Raw genomic sequence first — 20,684 nt, 5'->3', positions numbered from 1 at the left:
CCTATCTTCTGTTGAATTAAAAGAATGTTGATAGGAGGTGGCTCTGTGTAAACCAGATCTGAAGTATTGGAACTCTCCTGGCTGACAGCCTGTATTTGGAGCATGCCAGATGCAGATCTGGTGCTTAGAGACATGGTCTAGTGGTGGACTTGGTAGTAATGGGTCAACAGTTGCACTCAATGACCTTAGAGGCCTTTTCCAACCTTAATGATTTTATGATTTGAAGGTTTCCATCTTTTAGGGACTGATTTTTGTTTGAATGTTGTCATGCACTCATTGTGGAAGTGGGTAAAGTGATGATGGTCCTCCCTGTGTTGATATTGGAGGTAGTAAGAGCAACAGTGGCTGCTCAATGGTTCTAACATCCACTGGGTTGGCATGATTCCTGAGTCACTCCTGAACAACAAGGGGCTTTCCAAAAATGTTGTCTAGCATGAATAATTGTTAATACTCTGGATCCAGTCTTTCACCTAGAGTCAAAAATCAGAGGGCTTCAGCAGGGGTGTATACAGAATTATAGAATGTCTTGGGTTGAAAGGAACCTTAGAGATCAACTTGTTCCAACTCCCTGCTCTGGGCAGGGACAACCTGCCCTTCCACTAAGCCAGGTTGCTCCAAGCCCCATGGAATCTGGCCTTAAGCAATTCCAGGAATGGGGCAGCCAGAGCTTCTTTGAGTGACTTCTGTTCCAGGGCTTCACCACCCTCACAGGAAAGAATTTCTTCCAAATATCCAACCTAAACCTGCCCTCTTCCAGTTTAAAGCCATTCCCCCTTGTCCCACCACTGCATGCCCTTATCAAAAGTCAAGGCTTTTTATTGCAGGTTAACATTTGAGGTGAAAACCCCCTGTACTACACGCAGAACTCTTTGTGGGAGAATAAATTCCTGCAGACAAACTACACTCTTGGTTTTGGTCCTTGAAAAGTAAAAGTTCATTCTTGATCATTAACCAAGAGACAATTAATCTCCTTCTCACCTGGCATGACAGACACATGATGCTCTGTGCATGAACTGTGACATAGAAAGTGAGGCAAAACCAAGAACAGTTGGCAAAGCTTTTTCCCCCACTACTTTGTTGAGGATGTCCTTTGACATCCAAAGATTTGAGTAATTCCTTTGTTCTGCAAGCCATCTGCTTGCAGGAATTTAAAGGGAATAGGAGTGTTTGCTGGAAATATTGACCTCTGCATGCCATAAAAGCAACTATATTCTCCCTGATGTGGAAGGTTTCAGGTGAGACCATCCTTCTTGATGTGAGTTTACTGACACCTGCATCAGTATGACAGAAACTTGTACAGGAAAAGTGAATGAACTCTAGAATGACACGTGTAGATGAAAAATGTGAGAGCAACAGTGATAGGAGAAATACATGCTGCTTTCAGTAACCCCTCCTTTAATAACTACAACAACAACAACAGAAAGAACAACGATTCTATAACAAAACTGAAAATCTTTGGGAAACTGAGATGATTCTGTAGGAAAGTCTGGAACTGACTTGTAGCATCTGCAGAGTCTGCAGGAGACAGCAGTGTCTTCTCATCACAGAAACACAGGTGTGACTTAAAAAATGTGCAAATGTCTTGGAGCAGAGTAATGGGTTATGAACTTGTGGCGAACTCTGTATTTCCTCTCTTTGCAGGTCTCACTCGGTTGTCAGGAGAAAAGGGCCTGAGCAGCAAGGTAGGATTTCTATGAAGATTAAACAGCAGATACTGTCGCCTTATTTAGGTAACAACAGAAAACCCAAGGGCTCTTGGACAAGTCTGAACTTACAGAGATTTGGATGTACGGGCAGACTTATTTAAAATACATTCAGACAATGTTGAATTATTGTCTTCTTGCAGCTTAAACGATGAGTATAAACTTATACAATAAGTTTATATTGCAGCTCCGTGCAATTTCAAATAGTAAGCTTGAGGATGGAGTGGAAACAACTGCAGAAAATGATGAAGTTTTGTCAGTGAAGAGCTTATGGTCTCTGTATATCAAAGCAGTTGTTATTGCAGTTGTTATTTGCCCATTTTCTTGTTTGAGTAAAAAAATGTAAAGGTGTTACATATCCATTGTTAACTAACACGTGCCTTGTAAGAAATAAAGATTAGCAGTACCTTGGTAAGTGGCTTTACTTGTTGTTCCTCAAGTTGCTGGTCATGAAGAACAATAAAAAAAATAGCCTTTGCCTCATCTTTAAACCAGCTTTAGAAAGAAATTGTTACAGATATGAAATATCTGAATTAGACCATTTCAGATCAAATTTAGGTGTTTCTCATTCAATTAAACCAGCAATAGTGGATTTTTCTAAGAATTTACAACTCACTGAGTAGAATTAAACTAGAAAACTAAAAAAACAGAAAGAAGAAGCACCAGATGACAGGGTGCTTTAAGGAATGGCAGAAAAAAAAATAAATTAGCTGAATATTCATGACGGATTTTTTTTCACACAATTACCTAAGAATTTATTAGTCCAAAGATCACATCTCTCTCAAACGCAATGTTGATAATAAAAACAATTTCCAGCTGCTTATTAGAAGCTTGATGAAAGGGCTCTGTTTTATCATTTAACAGTTTGCTTACTTTTTGGACTACTTCCCTTTCCCCTCTTTGAGACTCACAGAGCTGGCCGTTGGTGAGCAGGAGTGATTTGAAACACGATGTGCATTTGTCTATAGGATATTTCTGGGCAACACTCCAACATTTCTTCGAAGCATGCACTTTCCTCATCAGTGTATCACCCAAGATCTGACAGTTTTATTAAAGTGTCTTTTCCTTGCATTTTTTTGCTACCCTTGGTACAGGGGATGGCCTTTTGAATTTTCAGCAGCTGAGAGATGGAAAGCATTATAAAAGCATTTCAAGCTAACAACCTTTCCACTGCTTGATTTTTTTTTTTTCTGTCACAGATTGGATCAGTCTCTGTCCAATAAATGGAGCTGTTGTTCTTGATATTATGTCCTTTTCAGTTTTACTTTTTATTGAACTTTGTAGGAGATGATATTAATTGATGAACTTGGATGTGATGTGAGGGTTAAGCTCAGGGAGAGACACAGCAGTGTATGTGTCTTGCTATGGCATCATCTAGTGATGCTATAGCTATAGTTTTAAGCCTTTTTTTTCCTTCTTCATTTCTTTGAAAGAAATTAGCCCTCAGATAGCACTCTCTCAATTTTCTTTTCAGTCTCAAAACAAATAATGGGAATGCTGTAGAGCCCTGTTTGGTGAAACTGATGCTCGGGGTATATTCTTTAAGATACAGGGCATTTTCTCAGAAGTCTTAGGTGGTGGGTACTCAATGTTTGCATCCTTCTCAACCTCTGCTATATCTATTTCTCTCTATCATTTCCTTTTTATTCCTTCTCTGCTCCCCTTTTGCAAACAGATTTTTTTCTTTCTCCTTTTGCTTATGTCATCGGGTATCTTTATTTAGACTACTATTTCTTCTTGAAATCCTATGAAATTAATTTGGAATAAGGTGACGTGACTCCTAGAGCTATCTGAGGTTTTAAAAATGGAGAAAACTGCTTTAAATACATGCAAAATCAAACTGTATACTAGTAATTGCATTTTGCCCTACATAAACAATATATAGGAATCATCCAGTATTACACAGAAGTGAGGGATGCACAACCCTTGCTTAGCAGTAGCATTGTTATTTTACTAATACCTAGAAGGACTGTAAGGTTTCAGGGAACAGGTTATCATCTAATATGCACACAGTATTAAGTACAATGAAGCTAAATTCCCTAGAAATTACCATGGCACAAATAAATACTCCTAATGACTTATGCATGTTTAAACTTCTTGAGTCCTGTACTTAGTGGACTTGCAGCAGTACCACTGTTAGCTTATTATAAAGTTTGTTCATTAGTGACTGACTTAGATGATGAATTAGCAAAAGGACATTTCCCCAGAGGAGGCAGGGATGTGCACTGCTTGTAGCATAATTTAGGGGAGACTATGAGGAATTTCAAAGGTAATGCAAGCAGAACGAGGACATTAAAGAACTGGTTTTGATCTCACAATGACATAAGCCAGGAGGAGGTCTTTGGAAATATACATTTATGTTTAAGGGCACTGGTAGGATGGGAAATGAAGAGTAGATGGAAAGGAAAGGAAAGGAAAGGAAAGGAAAGGAAAGGAAAGGAAAGGAAAGGAAAGGAAAGGAAAGGAAAGGAAAGGAAAGGAAAGGAAAGGAAAGGAAAGGAAAGGAAAGGAAAGGAAAGGAAAGGAAAGGAAAGGAAAGGAAAGGAAAGGAAAGGAAAGGAAAGGAAAGGAAAGGAAAGGAAAGGAAAGGAAAGGAAAGGAAAGGAAAGGAAAGGAAAGGAAAGGAAAGGAAAGGAAAGGAAAGGAAAGGAAAGGAAAGGAAAGGAAAGGAAAGGAAAGGAAAGGAAAGGAAAGGAAAGGAAAGGAAAGGAAAGGAAAGGAAAGGAAAGGATGGAGTTAATTGCTTTGTGAACACCGAAAATCCTCTTGAAGAAAGTTGGAGAGACTTTTTGGTGAGAGTAGAACATGTTATTTATCACCTGTGGAGTCAGGTACAGTCCCTCCCTCCCTCTTGCTAGCAGCTGTGCACCCATCTCAACACCCAACACTGGTGTTCCCACCCTGGCACAGAGGTGCTCCCTCAGTCCTGCCATCAACAGAGGGAAGGAAAGAGAAAAAGATCACGTAGGAAATGCTCTCAGTCATATGAGAGAGGGCCTTTGATGGCAAATTCTGTGACATTTATTCTGTCAGAATGGCTAAAATCAGGGAATATTTATTATCTGTACACTGGGAGACCCTTTGGCAAAAACCTTGAATCTGCTCCAGACATACTGCAGTCTGAATCTTATATATGGCTGCAGCAGTGCTTAGCATGATTAGGTACAAAATTTGTATTGAAGAGGCTACATTCAATAAAGAGAGAAAAGGAAAGAGATGATCTGAAAAGACAGAAAATCGAGGGGAGTAAACACAGAACATGTAATGAATTTCCTAAAAGTCTGACATTTCCATCACATTCTTTTGATGCATACTTAGGAAAGTTTATCACAGTATTCACATCTTTCTAATTAGATGGAACAAGCCAGATGATTAGAGCCGTGAAAAAAACATCAAAAGGTTCACACAACTTTTTATATAATTAGAAGGGAATTTTCATAACCCCTAAAAGCAGGATTTAATTGTGTAATTTAACATACAATTTAAATATCAAGATCAAACTAGCAGGGCAAGTGACTTAATGGGATAAATGATATTAACATCTAGTGTCAAAGCTTAATTTAAACAACAGAATGTCTTCATTATGCAAAAGAGTCAAGCAAACGAATCGTTCAAAGGGCCTTTTTTTTTTCAACGAGCCCTTTCCTATTGTTTCTTTGAAAACAATGAAATCAGCTGTGGAGCAGCAACATGCTGAGAGACTAGGAGAGCACGACTGGCTTTGTCCATCTGACCTCACTGTGACATTGTGGTGCAAGATCTTATAAAACAAGAACCTCCTGCAGTGCTCACACAGAGGACCTTTTAAGAGCTGGTTAATTTTACTTTTGTAGCTAATTAAATGGGAGGGGGCAGAGAATGCATGAAATGTTAAAACCTTTGTGTTGATGCTGCTGAGCTTTGTTTTTTTTTTTTTAAGTACCAGCAGAAGCATTCATAATTTGTCACTTTTCACAAAACCCCAAGAGACAAACTAAGAGCATTCAAGTATCCCCAGGACAGGGACAGCTCTTGTGTCCAGGACTCAGCAGCTGGACTAAAAGGAATATATTAGGAATGTATAAGCTTATTAGAGTGAAAGATGACATTCACCCACATCAGGTCAGATGAAGAAAGGGGAAGTTTAAAAACATACACAGTAATTCCTGGGAAGTTAAGAATAGCCTGTAGGCCATGCTGAGGAAAATGTCAGTGACTCTGAAGATACTCAGTTCCTACTGATGAGATGCATGATGGCAAAGGTAGAACAGTTCTGTCTTCAATATATGTCCAGGACTGCGAATGACCTGGAACTGTTTTCATGTGTGCAAAAGCTGACAAATAATATCCTCCAACAGTCTCTGTCTCCAGAAACAACTCACCATGAACAGGTCCCGAGCACCGATGTCAACAGCAAGCAGGAACGCCTTCTCAAACCTCTGATACCTGAAAGAAAAAGGAAACACATTGCTTGCTGAGGTTGATTTAAGAGCTGCATCAAATTTTGCTCATGTACAGAGTCCTTCAATGCTCACCAAAAGTGATGAGAAAGCTTTACTGGGGAAACTTGATAGGCTGATACATGCAGAACTCTGAGGTAGGACAGCAACTACCCTTAACCTTCTTCATTGTTTAAAACCTTCTCCAAGGTGGTTCAGAGTTGAGTCCCAACAGATCTGGTTGAATCTGAAGGGAGTTGAAGATCCTAACAAATCCATCCTTTACAAAGATAGCAACCATAACAAAGATAAACAGTATCCCCAGCAAGGCTGGTAGGAACCTCAAAATCCTCTACAGAAAATATGAATCCTAAATTTCACATTACTTCAGAGGTCCCTGTAGAAGTTTGCACTGAGTTTTGTTCCTGCAGACCCCTTGATATAGCTCTCTGAAGATGCTAATCCAGCTGAGTCACGAATCCTCAGGGACCAAAGGAGGTTGGGGGTGATGCTGTTTTGTGTCATAACAACCTTAGCCCGGTATTAGCACAGACTCCTGAGAGTTTTCTGAGATCCTACCATGAAAAAGACTGCATCAGTGAAGTATAATAAGGGGGGAAAGAGCAAAATCACAAGCAAAAATTACCTCTAGATGTGCTCTAGAAGGCACCACCTGAGCATCACCCAGAGATGCAGCAGAGCAGGAAGGGGGACAGTGTGAATGTGGAACTTCACCTTTGAGGACCATTCCTTTGGTGGGTTGAGACCTTGCTGAACAACACCTCCTTCCATTTGTGGTGACAAAGACCGACCCCTTCATCCTACCCAGACACCACACACCATCTCCTGGGAGTTACAGCAAATACCCACATGGCATGGAGGGACTAGGCAAGGGTGTATCCTGTGTGCAATCCTTGGGAATTCCGCAGAAGCAGGAGGACACGAGCCATCCATCAGAAGCTTTCTCAGGATGTATGCAACATTGCACTGGCAAATGTTAATCCCAATGGAAAATTCTGCATTGGGCTAATGTTTCTCTTATACTACTATATTTTTATACGTTTTGTGGCATTGTATTATGAGAAAATGATTCCATCTGTACACATTTTTCCCTATTGCACATTTTTAACTTCTTAAAATTATCTATGAAAATAGATTTGATGATTATTTTTAGAAATGCAAATACCCCAATTTTATTTTCGTTGAGAGGTAGAAGATTAATTCCGTACAGAACGATCTTGTAGTTGTCCCATTACGAAGTGAGTAAATTTTTTACCCCCTTTCCACCTGTTAACAATTTCAACAATGGATCAGTTGTAGACACTTGAGGTTTGGAAGGAGATGACTTCTTTGCCCCAGTGGAGGGGAAAAACAGCATTGTGGATTTCTCAGCATTAGAAAGGTGTAGGCTGTGCTTGTCAAATGAGTGTTGTCAGACAGCATCACATGGATGCCAGAATTTGTACAGCTCTCTACCTTGGTGGTGCCATAGGAAACAGTGGGCAGTGCTGCAGCTCCTCCTCAGGACAGTGTGAACAAGAGGAAAGATGGGAATCCTTTTTTTTTTTTTTTTTTTTTTTTTTTTTTTTTTGCCTGGGTGAGTAAAACAGTCCCATACGATGCAGCACACCGGGATTCCCGTTCCCAGCCAAAGCCTCAGCGGTTTCCTGGCTCCCTCCTGTTACAGCCTTATCGCTCTCCTCTCTTCTACCACACACTTGGAATGATTCAGCAGATTGCAAGATAGAACCAGAGAGGACTTTTCCTCAAGGAATAACATTCGTGACAAGAAGGCATAATATGTTAGCTTAAGTAGAAAAGGAAATGCTCTCTCCAGGTGAGGTTCCTAAGAGCTGGAGTGGGAAGCCCTTCCCTCCCTAAAGCTAATCTCCCTGCTGTGCCTTCCAAGTACTAATTTGCAGCCCTCCTCACAGAACCCGTTTAAGGGAGGGGAAGAGATAAATTAAAGTTAACCTCTTGATCACCAGGGAACAGGCAGTGCACCCTCACGTTTTCATGCCTGTCTGTGTATCTGAAGCTTTTCAACATGATTCCTGTGATGGATTTTCCATCAAAAGACATTGTTTTGCAATTATGCCTTTGGAGCTATGTTTTAATTGAGAAAAATAAGTGCATTTTAAAATATGTATATGTTGAACAGCTAGCATGTTTATATTTTTTTCCTGGCATATTTTTCTTTTCCATTATGGATTAAATACACATTCTTACTACTTAGAGGGGAATTTAAAGCCTGAACAGAAACCAGCTTTGTGACTGTCTAAAAAGATTGTCTGTATCATTATTTTGTATTTCCACAGTTATCACTATACAGACTATTTGAATGACATTTGCTTTAGCCGAGGAAAAAATGCCTGCAACCAAAAAATATAAGATAACTTTCTCCCTTGATTGACTTGCAGAACAGAATCACAGCCTTAATATGTAATTTCTTTGCAGTTTCAGAAAGTTTTCAATTATTTTTCCTTTAATCAACATACATACTTCAGTCTCATTATGGCCCCCATTCATAAAAGTGCGACATTAACTCATTATTTTCAGATCAGTACTAAGGGGAAAAAAAAGGGAAAAAATAGTATCTAAGAAATGTCCTTCACAAACCAAGAGTGTCGCAAATAACAATCACAATTACTTCATAATTTATTATAATCTGAATTGCTTTAAAAGAAAGCAGATGTTACAAAGAAGAGTGAAAAGTTTGCTTTACTTAGGCCAACAGTATTAAATCAGTCAGGATTATCCAGCATTTTTCAAACTAACTTTACTAGAAGATAATTGTTATTCTGAAACCCTTTGTTACGAAAGTTTTGTTGGTTTTAATGTACAAAAACCATTAGAGAGAGATCTATATAGCATGAGACCAACCTCAAGCTAATAATATCTACATTATAAGCATGTTTTATCCTAGGAAGATCTCTTACTGTTGTTAGCACACCCACTTAACAGTTTATCAGCTTCTCAAACAAACAAAATACCCCTCAAGCAAAACATTCCCTGTTTTGTTCTTGTGCTACAGTCACCAGTACAATATTTGGTCTCTAAAATGGAATCTCCAGGGCTGTGGTGTCAAAAAGTGTCTTCCCAACCCCTTCCTCCACCTTAGCCCTTATTGTTTGGTTCACAATAACTCCAGCAATCAAGACTTACATGTCTCTTGAGAAAGAGAGATAAAGAAATCCACCTGAAAACCATGAAGTTCTGCCACTTGTTTGGTCAAAGTGACAGGCAACAGAAATATGACCTTCAAGATTAGAACTCTGAAACTGCAATTAGCTATGTAGGACACATAGGAAAACATTTCCCTGCAATCCATTTAGTAGATACAACATACATCCCATATAACAAAAGAATACTGGTATTATGTGCACTTTGTTATTCTAAAAAAGCGTAAAAAAATTTCTGTTAGCGTGGGCAAGGAAATCAAGGGGAAATGTGATTAATATAACAACGGGCATGTAGGTCAAAAATGGTCATGGCAGAGAGGAATCCAGATTTGCTTTCCATGGTGAAGTGACAAACCTTCTGCCTGCCTGTATTTTGGGAATATGACTTAACTGAAAAGATGCCAGGAAATAATTGTTTTTAAAATAAAATATAAAAGTAACAAAATAATATAATGTTATCTCTAACTTTAGAAAGGCTATTCTGTTCACTGGCATAAATAATAAGAGAATCAAATGCCTGGGATTTCCTTCTGTTGAATGCTCAGATGTAAAGTGATTTGAAACAATGTTGATCAAAAAAATGTGTATGGATTGCAGCCTGCAGAGAAGGGAAAAGAAGTCTCTTTGGTTTTTAGAAAATGTTCTGCAAATGTATGAAAAAGCAACATTTTTTTCATATGTATTCCACAACTCCTAAATTGAATGTGGTCACTTAACGATAGAGACACATTTTTTGGACTGAAAATGGTCAACTTGAAAACACTTGTAATATTTAGCCATAATATTAAAGTCTCTCATAAAACCTCCAAGAACCAGGAAAATAAAACGAAAATCATGTGGAGGGAGGAGGCAGGGAAGGGAGAGGGAGCTCATGCAGGCAAGCAATATAGTGCAGAAAAGATGGAAACATTTCTTTAGGGACTAGTTACAACCAACAAGCCTTCTTAGACATGCTCATCGACCATGTAAGCATATTCCTTGTGCTGGGCTGATAAAGGAGGGCTGCAGCAGTTTTTTTCCTTGTCTTCAATAAGAGTACACAACATTTAGAAAATAATCTGCAGGGGAAGAGCTGTGGCACAAATAATATTTATAAGGCAATCCCTTTTAATGGAAGAAATTTCAGAGTCCTCCTCATCTCACAGTCCAATCAAGAATGATATGCATTCAAAAAGTGGGTATTAAATATGCACTGAGCAAACAGAACAGGAGAAAATGAATATTGAAATAATTTACATGTAATCAAACTACACTGAAATTAAGTTTTAATTGTTCAGTATTCCATGATGCATATGCAGATTTTAAAGTATTCAGAATATCAATCAAGTGTTTACTTACATCAAGCAATTGTATTTAAGCATACAAAACAGATGATGAAAATATGTTCAATCAGCTACAGCTCCCAACATTTACTGCTGGGTTTACATGATCACTTTTAATTCAGTTATTTCATTTAATATTTCAATTTAATAGCTCATTCTTTCATTCAATTTCTAGGCGTCTTGCCCATTTCTTAAACACAATAATAATAATTATTCATAAAAGGAGCTGTTTCCTCATAAATTCTCATATCAGCAATTTTTGGAACAGAAATGGTTTTCATGCTTTTTTTCCCCCTCAAAATATGTTGTTATTATCTGAAATATTTTCCTTTTAAATTAGACAATATTTAAATAAAAAATAACGTCTGCAAAATGACTCTCAGCCCCGTTCTGTTGGAATTCTGAGCCAGAATAATTAGAGATTATCAGGTTAAAGAACCTAAAAAGTGTGTGGCTAGGTTGCTAAGCAGTTGATTTAAATGGGGATAGATCAGTTTTTCACCAACTGTTGAACACAACACCACTGATTCAGGCATGTAGCTGTATGTCAGCTTCAGAGCCCATTTACAAAACCAGGGCTAAAAGGACTTACATGTTTCACAGGAAAAATTCTCATGTGTAATGCTCCTTAAAATGACAACCCTGAAATTCTACTGAACTCCAATGAGATACGTCAACGTAAAATTTCAGTAAATTCTGAAGACTTAGATTGCTGAGTAATCCATCGTATATAAAATATACTATTAGTCAAACATTTACATCCTGCATTTTACACTGAATGCTGAAAAAGTGGTACTTAAGAGTTCCTCTAGAGGAATAATACATCGAGATCTCACATTTCTTAGAAAAACCCCAGATAAACAACTCACTTAAAAAAAAACAAAAACAAAAACAAAACCTTTAAGCAAAAGTCAACCAAAACCTGAAATGACTTTACCCTAATGAGTTCAGGACGCCCTGTTTTAAATAAGGTGGTTGTAGAAAACTGAATGCAGCCTGAAGACCAGGAACTCTCCAAAGAACCTATTTTGTGCTTCCACCTACACAGACTCAGCACAGCAACTCTCCCTGCTCCCAAGGTACCCTGCCAAAACATGCTCCAGACAGCACTGCCCTTTTCCCAGCAGAGCATCCCCAACCCCCTCCCAACAAAGGTTTGAACAAGAGGCCATGTGGGCCATGCTTGGTGCTCAGCAGCACATGTCTTGATTGGCAGAACTTCTATCTGCTGAACTTTCACTGTAGCTTTTCAGGACACAGATAACCTCCTGCATTCTATTTAACCCCAACTGGTAGCTGATTTTCACAAAACTTGCAGGCATTTGCTTATTTTTGAGTCTTCTACCCTCTGTTAAATTGGTTGAGATTCCCCAATTATTCTGAAAGTAGAGAAGTGGCAGAAGGATCAATGGATGCATTGGAAAGCTCCACCCTCTGAGATGCCAGCAGTATTATTTTGCCAACCTCCTGCTATTATGCCACCATGTTTTTAGATTGTGAGCTCCTTTGAACAGGACACACAGACCTCTGAGGAGGGTTCACAGCCTTGTTACCTTCTAAGACACCGATGAAGGGAAAGTGCTGCAGAGCACACCAAAGGCCAATGGAGAAACAGCCACTGGGTCTATGAGTGTGTGAGTCAAGGGGATAATCTAAACTGTATCCTAAATTGTATTTTAGATGCAGGAGCTCTAAAGGTTGTTCAGGTATAATCTATACATCCCTTCAGGCCCAGATTTAGCAAAGCATTAATGTATGGGTTTATGACCTATAATTTTCCATGGGCCCTGAATATGAGCGTGTGAAGTGAAGTGCTGGATTTGTGGCCTGAGTGACTTGCTTAAAAAGAAATCCCTCATGGAACCTTTCAAAGGTCATGCACAAATAGGTCTCAAGTAGAGTCAGTGAATAATCATGAGAAAATGCAGTACACAAGGACAAAAATACAAGTATCTCAAGGCACCCAAAATTCCTGCCACTTGAAAGATACTGTCAAGTTACATATCTCTGACCTAAAGGAAGTACATTTCATAGAGTGTTGGGCATAGAACTGAATGCCCTTCACATCAAAGGGTACCCTCTGGTTTGAAGCAAGAAAGCGAACAAGCAAACCAAATTAAAAAAATTGGAAGAAAGAGAAAGCTAATAAGGGGAGCCAGACATTATGACTCTCTGGCCAGAGAAAGCCCTTGAGGGCTCTAACTGGCTGTGAGTCTTGAGGTTGTTCCCAAACCATCCATAAAAAAAAAAAAAAAAAGTTAATAATCTTGCCATGTGATTCCTATCTTCTAGGGTGGTATTCTGCTCTAGGAAACCAATATGTATTCTTGTGTGAAAATAGTACAGGTGACTCTGCCTTACACACTTCTTCTCAGGACAGAATTTTGAGTCAGATTTTCAAGAGAACCAAGTTAATTTTTGAATGAAGTAGTTTAATAATAAGGGATCATTTAAACCTTTAAAGCACGTACTTAGAAAGAAATAGCTTAAATGTATGAAATATTCTAGAAAAAGCAGTGGGTCTAGATATAAAGAAATACATGTAATTTATTTGCTGACCTTTGCTCAGATGAATTATAAACCAGCACTACTGTAACACTCCAGAACTGCCTGAGACCTACACTGAAGAAACATTTGCTTGAAGATCCTGATTCTATGAACATTTATGTCACACGCTTCTCATGTGATGCTGGTCATTTAGGTTGGCCTGGGTTCTTGCAGCATGGGCCACTGAAGAGTATGACTGCATCCCCTTCCTACTGTGAATGAGAAATCTTTCTTACCTGTCAAGTGCTCCGAAATTTTCCAGAGCAGGTGCCATAAAATTCTGGATAACAGAAATTTATTGCTATCACAAAATATTATTACATAAATTGAAACCATTACAATTTGTATCTTTTTAAACTAGATCCTGTCTTTTCTTGTAATCTGTACTTCCTTTCAATTTCCTACACTCATTATTTCCTTTTTCATTATCGTATTCCTTCAAGAGAACATATTTTGTTGCCACAGCAGTATTTCCCTACCTTGCAATTTTATCATCCTAAGCTGCAACCAACACCCACCGAGCAAACAGAGGCTTCCCCCACCCCCAAACCTCTTCATTCCTCCAACCTCTCACTACTTAGTAACTTCTCAACAGCCTATCTTTATCTTTAAATACAGGCACACTCCAACATACTCTTCCAAAGTACTCTGGGCTAAAAACAGGTGTTAATTAAAAATGCTGATAAGAGTCAGTGACACCTGTTGTTTCACATTTATTTTACTCAACCCTGTCTGTTAAATCCTAGCCTTTATTGCATTAATTCGCTTCTGCTTTTCTTCTTTTCCAGCTTTATCCCTCTCACTCTGGTGATCATGTAAACTTAACAGTATGTCTTGAAAGCTGGAATTTATTGAGCAAACATATCAACATGTCTACACACTAAAGACAGCTATATAACAGAGGCCCAGTATCATCACTGTGGTTAAGGATGAGTTGCTGCCTCTGTAATAAATCCCTATTGTATACCTGTGATATCTCTGCAATTTTGAGCTGCAGCAGATGGAAATTTGGTATTAAAGTCAAGATGAACAGGCCCTTTTCCTCCTTGGCTTTCTATGAGGTACAGGGCCAATTCTCCCTCATGCCTGACGTTGGATAAGATGTGGAGTTTTTTTAGTGCTAAGACTTCTTGGAGAAAATATATTAGCTTAATATTTTCTAAAGCTGGCTGCCTAAAGATAAATGTCTACTTACAGACTCATGGTACTGGGCCAAATTTTGAATCACTTGCTGAGTTATGGGTCAATTAGAGTATACTTACCTTTTCTATCTACATTTGTCAATAGCCAAATTATTTCTTTATAATAAAATAATGCAATGGTAATGCTCATAAAATTCCCACACATAACAGCTCCATTGCAGCAAATACAGCCACAGAAGAGGTAGACAAGATATTGTCTGGAGCTTTGTATGAATTTTGGCACATTTTTGAGGGAGTAAATGGAAAACTATTGAGTCTGATGTGCCTTTTCTGCATAGCATCATGTCCAGAACATAAAACACAGGAACAGCCTTTGGCTGAGACTGAAGGCACTCCTGACCTAATCCCTTACTATTAGCTAGGAGAGGGTATTAGAAAGGGGGCAAGCATATGGTGATACTTCCCTGAGTAGTCTCCTAGTCTCCAACAATTTGTGGTTCAGGGATTTGCTGAGCCAGAGGTGGTTTCCAGGTTGGTGTTTCTCAGTGAATTCCTCTTCTCTGAACCTTGCCTTTTAACTCACATACAATTTTATCATCCACAACATCCTGTGGTAAGGAGGTTCATACTTTAATTATACATTATGTGAAGAACCACTATATTTTGAAACAGCCACATGTTTGCTTGATGACCTCTATTTTTTGTATTAGAAGAAGCAGTGAGCAGTCATTTACGGTGCTCTTTCTCCCTAACACTCGCAGTTTAATAGATTTCTATCTCTGCTGCCTCTTCTTTAGGTCAAGGAGTTCTAGTCCATTTAGCCATTCCTTTCACTAAAGCTGTTTCACGCCTTTAATCATCCTGGCTGCCCTTCCTAAACCTTTTTGAGTTCTACTACAACCTTTTACACATTATGGGACTCCAAAACTACACACAAAATTCAGGTGAACTGAAGATCACTGTTTTCTTGTCCAGTCCTTTTCTAAGAATTCCTAGTTTGCAATGTGCTTTTTGTACTTCTGCTGAAGTGAATATTTTATAGCTGTAGAGTTACAGGACCAAATTATTCTTCCAGAAAAATGCTGAGTTCAGATTGCATCAGGTTACCCGTGAAGTTTGGAGTCACATGCCACTGTGTACAAAGCACTTCACTTTGAAATTATTTACATTTAATTTTATCTTCAATTTTGACACTTTGTCACTGCATCCAGTAAAGCCCTTTTGCTGTTCTTCACAGCAAGTCCTATCTCTACTAGTGTTAATAATTTAGTGTCATTAGCAAATGCTGGCAGCTTACCAGGTGCTCCTTTGCCAGGTTACTTATAAGTATAGATCTTCTATACTTATAATTTCCATTGGTGACCTCCATGACAACTGACCACTTGCTCTTACTCTGTTCCTTATGTTCTAATCAGTTACTTATCTACAAAAGGGAAGCTTTCCTCTATTCCTATGGCAGCTTAGTTTCTTTAAGGCATATTGGTGGGAGACCTTCCAAGAAAGGTCTTCAATGGTCAGACTTTCACCACTAGCAGTTGGATAGCCATTACTCACATGATTGCTGACGTCAAAGAATTTGGAGTTTTGAGACGTGACTTGCCTTTACAGAAATCCTGCTGACTCTCTCCCATGTTTGAATTTGTATGTTCACACATTTTTAAAATATAGCTGCTACTGATTTCACTGGCACAGAGGCTAGACTTACAGGGCATAGTTCTCCAAGGTCTCTCCAGACTTTTGAAAACTGACTTAATATTTTCCATGTTTCTGTCCTCAGGTGCTAAGGTCATTCTAAATGTGAGGTTACACACCACAGTGTGTATTTCAGATGTTTTATCCTTTACTACCTTTAGAAATTCTGATTTAATTTTACCTAGTGCTGGTCATATATTATTATTTATCTGTGTCTAGTTGATACTTTGCACTTAGCAGTGTAAACCAAGAAATATCCCCATTCTTTCCCATCTTGGCCAACTAGTCAAAAGGAGATTTTTAAAGAGATCTGCATGCCTGTCTGCTTTTTGTATATTTTTGTAAATGTTTCTTGATATATTTTTTTTAGTCTACGTGCCTCACTCATTCTATTACAGAAACTATCTGAGCATCTAAGATCTTTCTGTTAACTGGCCGGTAATAATGTGATACAGGAGCTAGACATTTACAGTGCAAATCATTCCATTTATCTTCAAACAGCTTACCTTTACATGGCTAATTTAAGCTAATTAGGTAGGATCCTTTTGTAGTTAATTGATAGGGATAGGCACTGACGTTTGACTCTTCATGCTTATCTGAGATATCTCCCTTCAATGGGATTACTCATCCTTTGGGTGCTCATGTCTTTATCCAAACTACAGAGGAAGCCCAGATGAGCATGTAGGACACATAAATTCTGCATTATTAAGCATGAGAGGTGCACCCCCAAGACACTACATCCAGTTATTGGACAAATTACTATTGCTGACTTCTTTCCAAATTTTTCTTTTGGTGTTCTTTCCTTCGCAGGCTTTTGGGTTCTGAAGAGCCATAAAAGGCAAATCTGCACTTGAAGACAGAAAGCCTAGGGCTGCCTGACTATTCAGTTAGCTCTTCTTGCAGGGCACTGGATGGAAATGGGAGAAAAATCAGAAGAAAAGCTGAGGGAGGGAGAGAAAACTCTGGTGAGCTGAGTTCACAATAGAATATTGCCAGATGGTCCACACTGAATAAAGGGAAATGTAATGGTGGGGCTGAGGAAGACTTTGAAGATGAATGGAGAAAAAGTGTCTTGGTAAAGACATGAGATATGAATTGATCTGGAAAAACTTCAGAGAAAAAAAAAATCTTAAATTCAGTTCTTGGTCAGAACCTCAAATTAGAGATTTTTGAGTGTCAGTCTGAGAGAGGATGCTATTAGTGACTAGGTGGAGTTGGTGGAGAGGGAGAAACCAATGACCTCGGAAGGCTGAGGCTGACTTGCAACAGCTGCTCAAGGATGGAGATGTGTTGCTAAGAACTAATTTTATACAGTTTTTTTTTTCCCATGAATATGATATATTTATTTGCATCGTTTCTGCACTTCATTTATGCCCAAAGCCCTTAAGGTTTCAGGGAAATTGCACAGCTGGTACAGGAGAAAAAAAACACATTACGAGGGGAGATTACCAGTTACACAACACAACAGTGGTCTCAATGTGGGCTCAGCTTCTGAAAGTAGCAATATCAAAGTCAGATTAACCAGCACGTGGGAATAGATTTGGCACAAACAACATCAGTCCAGCGTAGCTATTTCATGTTCCTTTTTTTATAGTGCAGTCCCATGGGTGGGGACGTAGCAGAGAACTGGATGACTTCTGGCACTCTGGGCCACCAAAGTGCATCTGTTGCTGGTTGTGTAAAGGGGCTCCATATTACAGCAGCTCTGGGACTGCTCTAAGTGTGTGTAAGGGGCCATTCTTCCCATCCTCCAAGCAATGTCTCTCCCATCAGGTTGAGCAACATACCTTGCCCAAATCTCTGGCAGTGACTTGTCATGGCTTTTCTTCATGGCATTTTGTTCTCAAGCAGTTGTGCCACATAATTCGTTGTCCCTCCACCCCAATATTTTGCTCATTATTTCTTACATTGTAATCATTGCTAGATAATTAAATCCTAGAGTCATTCCTGTAGCATCAAAGTATCTGACTGAAATAGAAAACTGTGTTGGAGCTGGTTTAAGAAAAGAAATCATTAACAACATAGGACTGAAGCAAAGGCAGTCTAAACTTTTTATGAGATCTTTAACCTCTTTAACTGCAAAAATAACCTGGTTCCATTAAATAGGTGCCTTTATTTCTTGTTTCTAAAACAGGTCAAGAAGCATGACCAGGGGAATCTTTTCATGTGTAGTTCCATCACAGCAATATATATTCTCATTTATCAGTTCTGTGGTAATATGAAAACCTTTGGTTTTGATCGTTGTTCAAAAGATGACAAAAAAATGACTCTTCAAAGTCCTCTCCAGAAGGTGCTACTTTAGTGAAAATGCTACTACTGATCTCACTCCCATAGAGATGAATTCTGTCCATGTGGCCACCATAGAGAACCTGACTGCAATCAATGATCATTTTATCTGAAGGAATGATTTAATGCCTAATAGGATACCTTATGAATATAAAAGACAATCTTAGTCCTCAACCATGTCATCATATGTTTATACATATTTTGTGACACACCATGTACCAACATAACTATAGATTCTACTTCTAGGGTGCTCTTAAAAAGGATAAAAAAAGCTCTTTGCTCACTCTGTCTCTCAGTCCCATACAGTTGGCAGCAGATGGGATTGGGAACTATTCCCATGGAGTTGAGGCATTTTTTTCACCTCTGATTTAGGGTCCTATTTAGGATGGAAATACTCACAGTGAATATCTACTTTGGAGATTGCAGTGTAGTGATATGGGAACCTGCTTACCAAGGGGTAGTTAGTACTGCATTAGGGATATACCTGCAGGGCAAAAGAGCTTTATTTTAGCTTTTCAAAGGGCTGTCTTGGACTTAAGTGGTAACTGTCTGTGTCCAGGCATCATGTCTTCCTGTGCAGCAGAGCACTTCAGAACTCTTGAATACTGAAGTTCATAAATATTAGTGGTGGCTGGAAGCAGGTCTCCCCTGACGCTAAAGACCACTTACCTTCTCATCTTCTTTAAGACTGTTTATTTACAAAGGAGCTCTATCAAGTCCTGTGTGCAAAGTCATACTACTTGATGAATGTTCTGCCCAATATGAAGATAATTTTTTGCATTTACCCAGTAGGATCTTACATGGAACGCCGCAAAGAGTAAAACACTTCTGAGATTGGTGAAGGAGTGAAAATAGCAAAAGTAAAATCATGGCGGAGGTTCTCATTTTTGGATTCAGACAAAGGAGAATCTGTCATGAATCCATCCAAAATTCTACCAGTGAATGTGATCAGAGTTGCACTTTTCTCTAGGAAGATGAAAAAGCACTATGTTGTTATTTACAACAAAGCTTTACTTTGTAGGTAAACATATTTGTGCTATGGGGAAAAAAAAGAAACAAATTACACTCTCTTAATGAAATTATCAAATTGAAAGGTGCAAGTGGTTTTGAATCTTAGTACTTTTCCATGTAGAAAAATACGTATAAGAAAAAGAGAAACAGAAACACAAAAACAGAATTTCAAAGGAGGAAAGGGCAGAACCGCAGAACCGTGGCTGCACCTTAATTCTGCAACTCCTGCGCTGCATTTCAGACTTTACTTTCTAGCCCTGCTTTCCCACTCGAAAAATGGAACCCAACAGAGCAGGCATGTGTTTGTGCCTGCGTGTCCATGTCAAACAAACAAGATAATTTCATGCATTAGAAAACACGACAAGTACAATTTACGAATGCGTGATCAGAGCGAAGCAAAGCCGTGAGTCAGCGATGCCGGAGTTAACGAGTGAAAAATTGTCCCGTCCCATTCCACGCTCCCTACACGGCTGCACGAGGCTGTGAGACAGAGGCAGGAGGTGGTGCAGCCACTCCCCCATCACACAAATACACCTAGCAAAAAGGTGGGGCCAGGGAGCTTACAGCTCCCCAAGGCTTCCCAATAAATCCACCTCTACTCAACATTTTACATAATGATATAATGCATTATGTTATTATAAGCAGTGACATCATAATAAAATACCAGAGTGCTACTGAAGTGGCAAGGAACACCTAAGATACATTTCTATACTTGTAATTCAGTTCCTGTATTTAGAGTGAAAATAATTATTCATTCAATAAATACTGTAGTAATGGATCCCTGGCATGTAATTAAGAGGCCTTTAATTTTAATTTTGTATACCGAATGCTTGTTTTTTGGAGGTATTCCATATTTTACATTCAGGGCCTATACCTGCAAAGCTCTAAGCTTCTAGTTTAGTGGAAGTTGAAGATGATGTGTGGTTTGCAAATTTAAGAACTTAGCTTTTATAATGATGGATACAAATAACACGGCTGAGTCCAATATATTGCAAAGAATTTTCTTTCCTTCTGACTGAGACCTGTTTCAGTTGTGCTGTCAGCATTCCTTTGCCCATCTCAGCTTGGCTGGAGCTTCTTCTTTCTGAAATGGCCTCATCCCTAAAGAGGGAATCTGCCATCACAGCATTCAGCATTTCTAGAAATTGACCTCACTGATGGTAGAAAAATAGATAGCCTATAATCTCCCTGATAATGTGAAAATGGATGTCCCCAGTTATTTCCAACAGAACATACAACCTTTTGGCCTAGAGTAAAGAGTAAAATCATTGGCACATGATCTTTACTAGGTGAGGATAGCCCTTCTGGAAAGGTAACTGTATTTCTCAATTCTGGTAAATACAGACACTCACATCTTTAAAAGTACAACAATAAATGGCAC

General features: G+C 38.8%; 1 protein-coding gene across 1 annotated transcript in view; it reads right to left on the bottom strand.

Annotated features, from left to right (window-relative positions):
* The window catches only part of WDPCP (WD repeat containing planar cell polarity effector), a 100,655-nt gene that overhangs the window by 39,031 nt on the left and 40,940 nt on the right, over positions 1 to 20,684 (bottom strand). The window contains exon 12 of the mRNA XM_062489469.1: positions 6,065 to 6,128. Within this exon, the coding sequence (XP_062345453.1) occupies positions 6,065 to 6,128 (64 nt within the window). The remainder of the gene's footprint in view (positions 1 to 6,064; positions 6,129 to 20,684) is intronic.

The sequence above is a fragment of the Cinclus cinclus genome, chromosome 3 (assembly GCF_963662255.1).
Source record: "Cinclus cinclus chromosome 3, bCinCin1.1, whole genome shotgun sequence".
NCBI lineage: Eukaryota > Metazoa > Chordata > Aves > Passeriformes > Cinclidae > Cinclus > Cinclus cinclus.
Note: the sequence above shows the minus strand (reverse complement) of the source record. Positions and strands in the feature narration are given on the sequence as shown.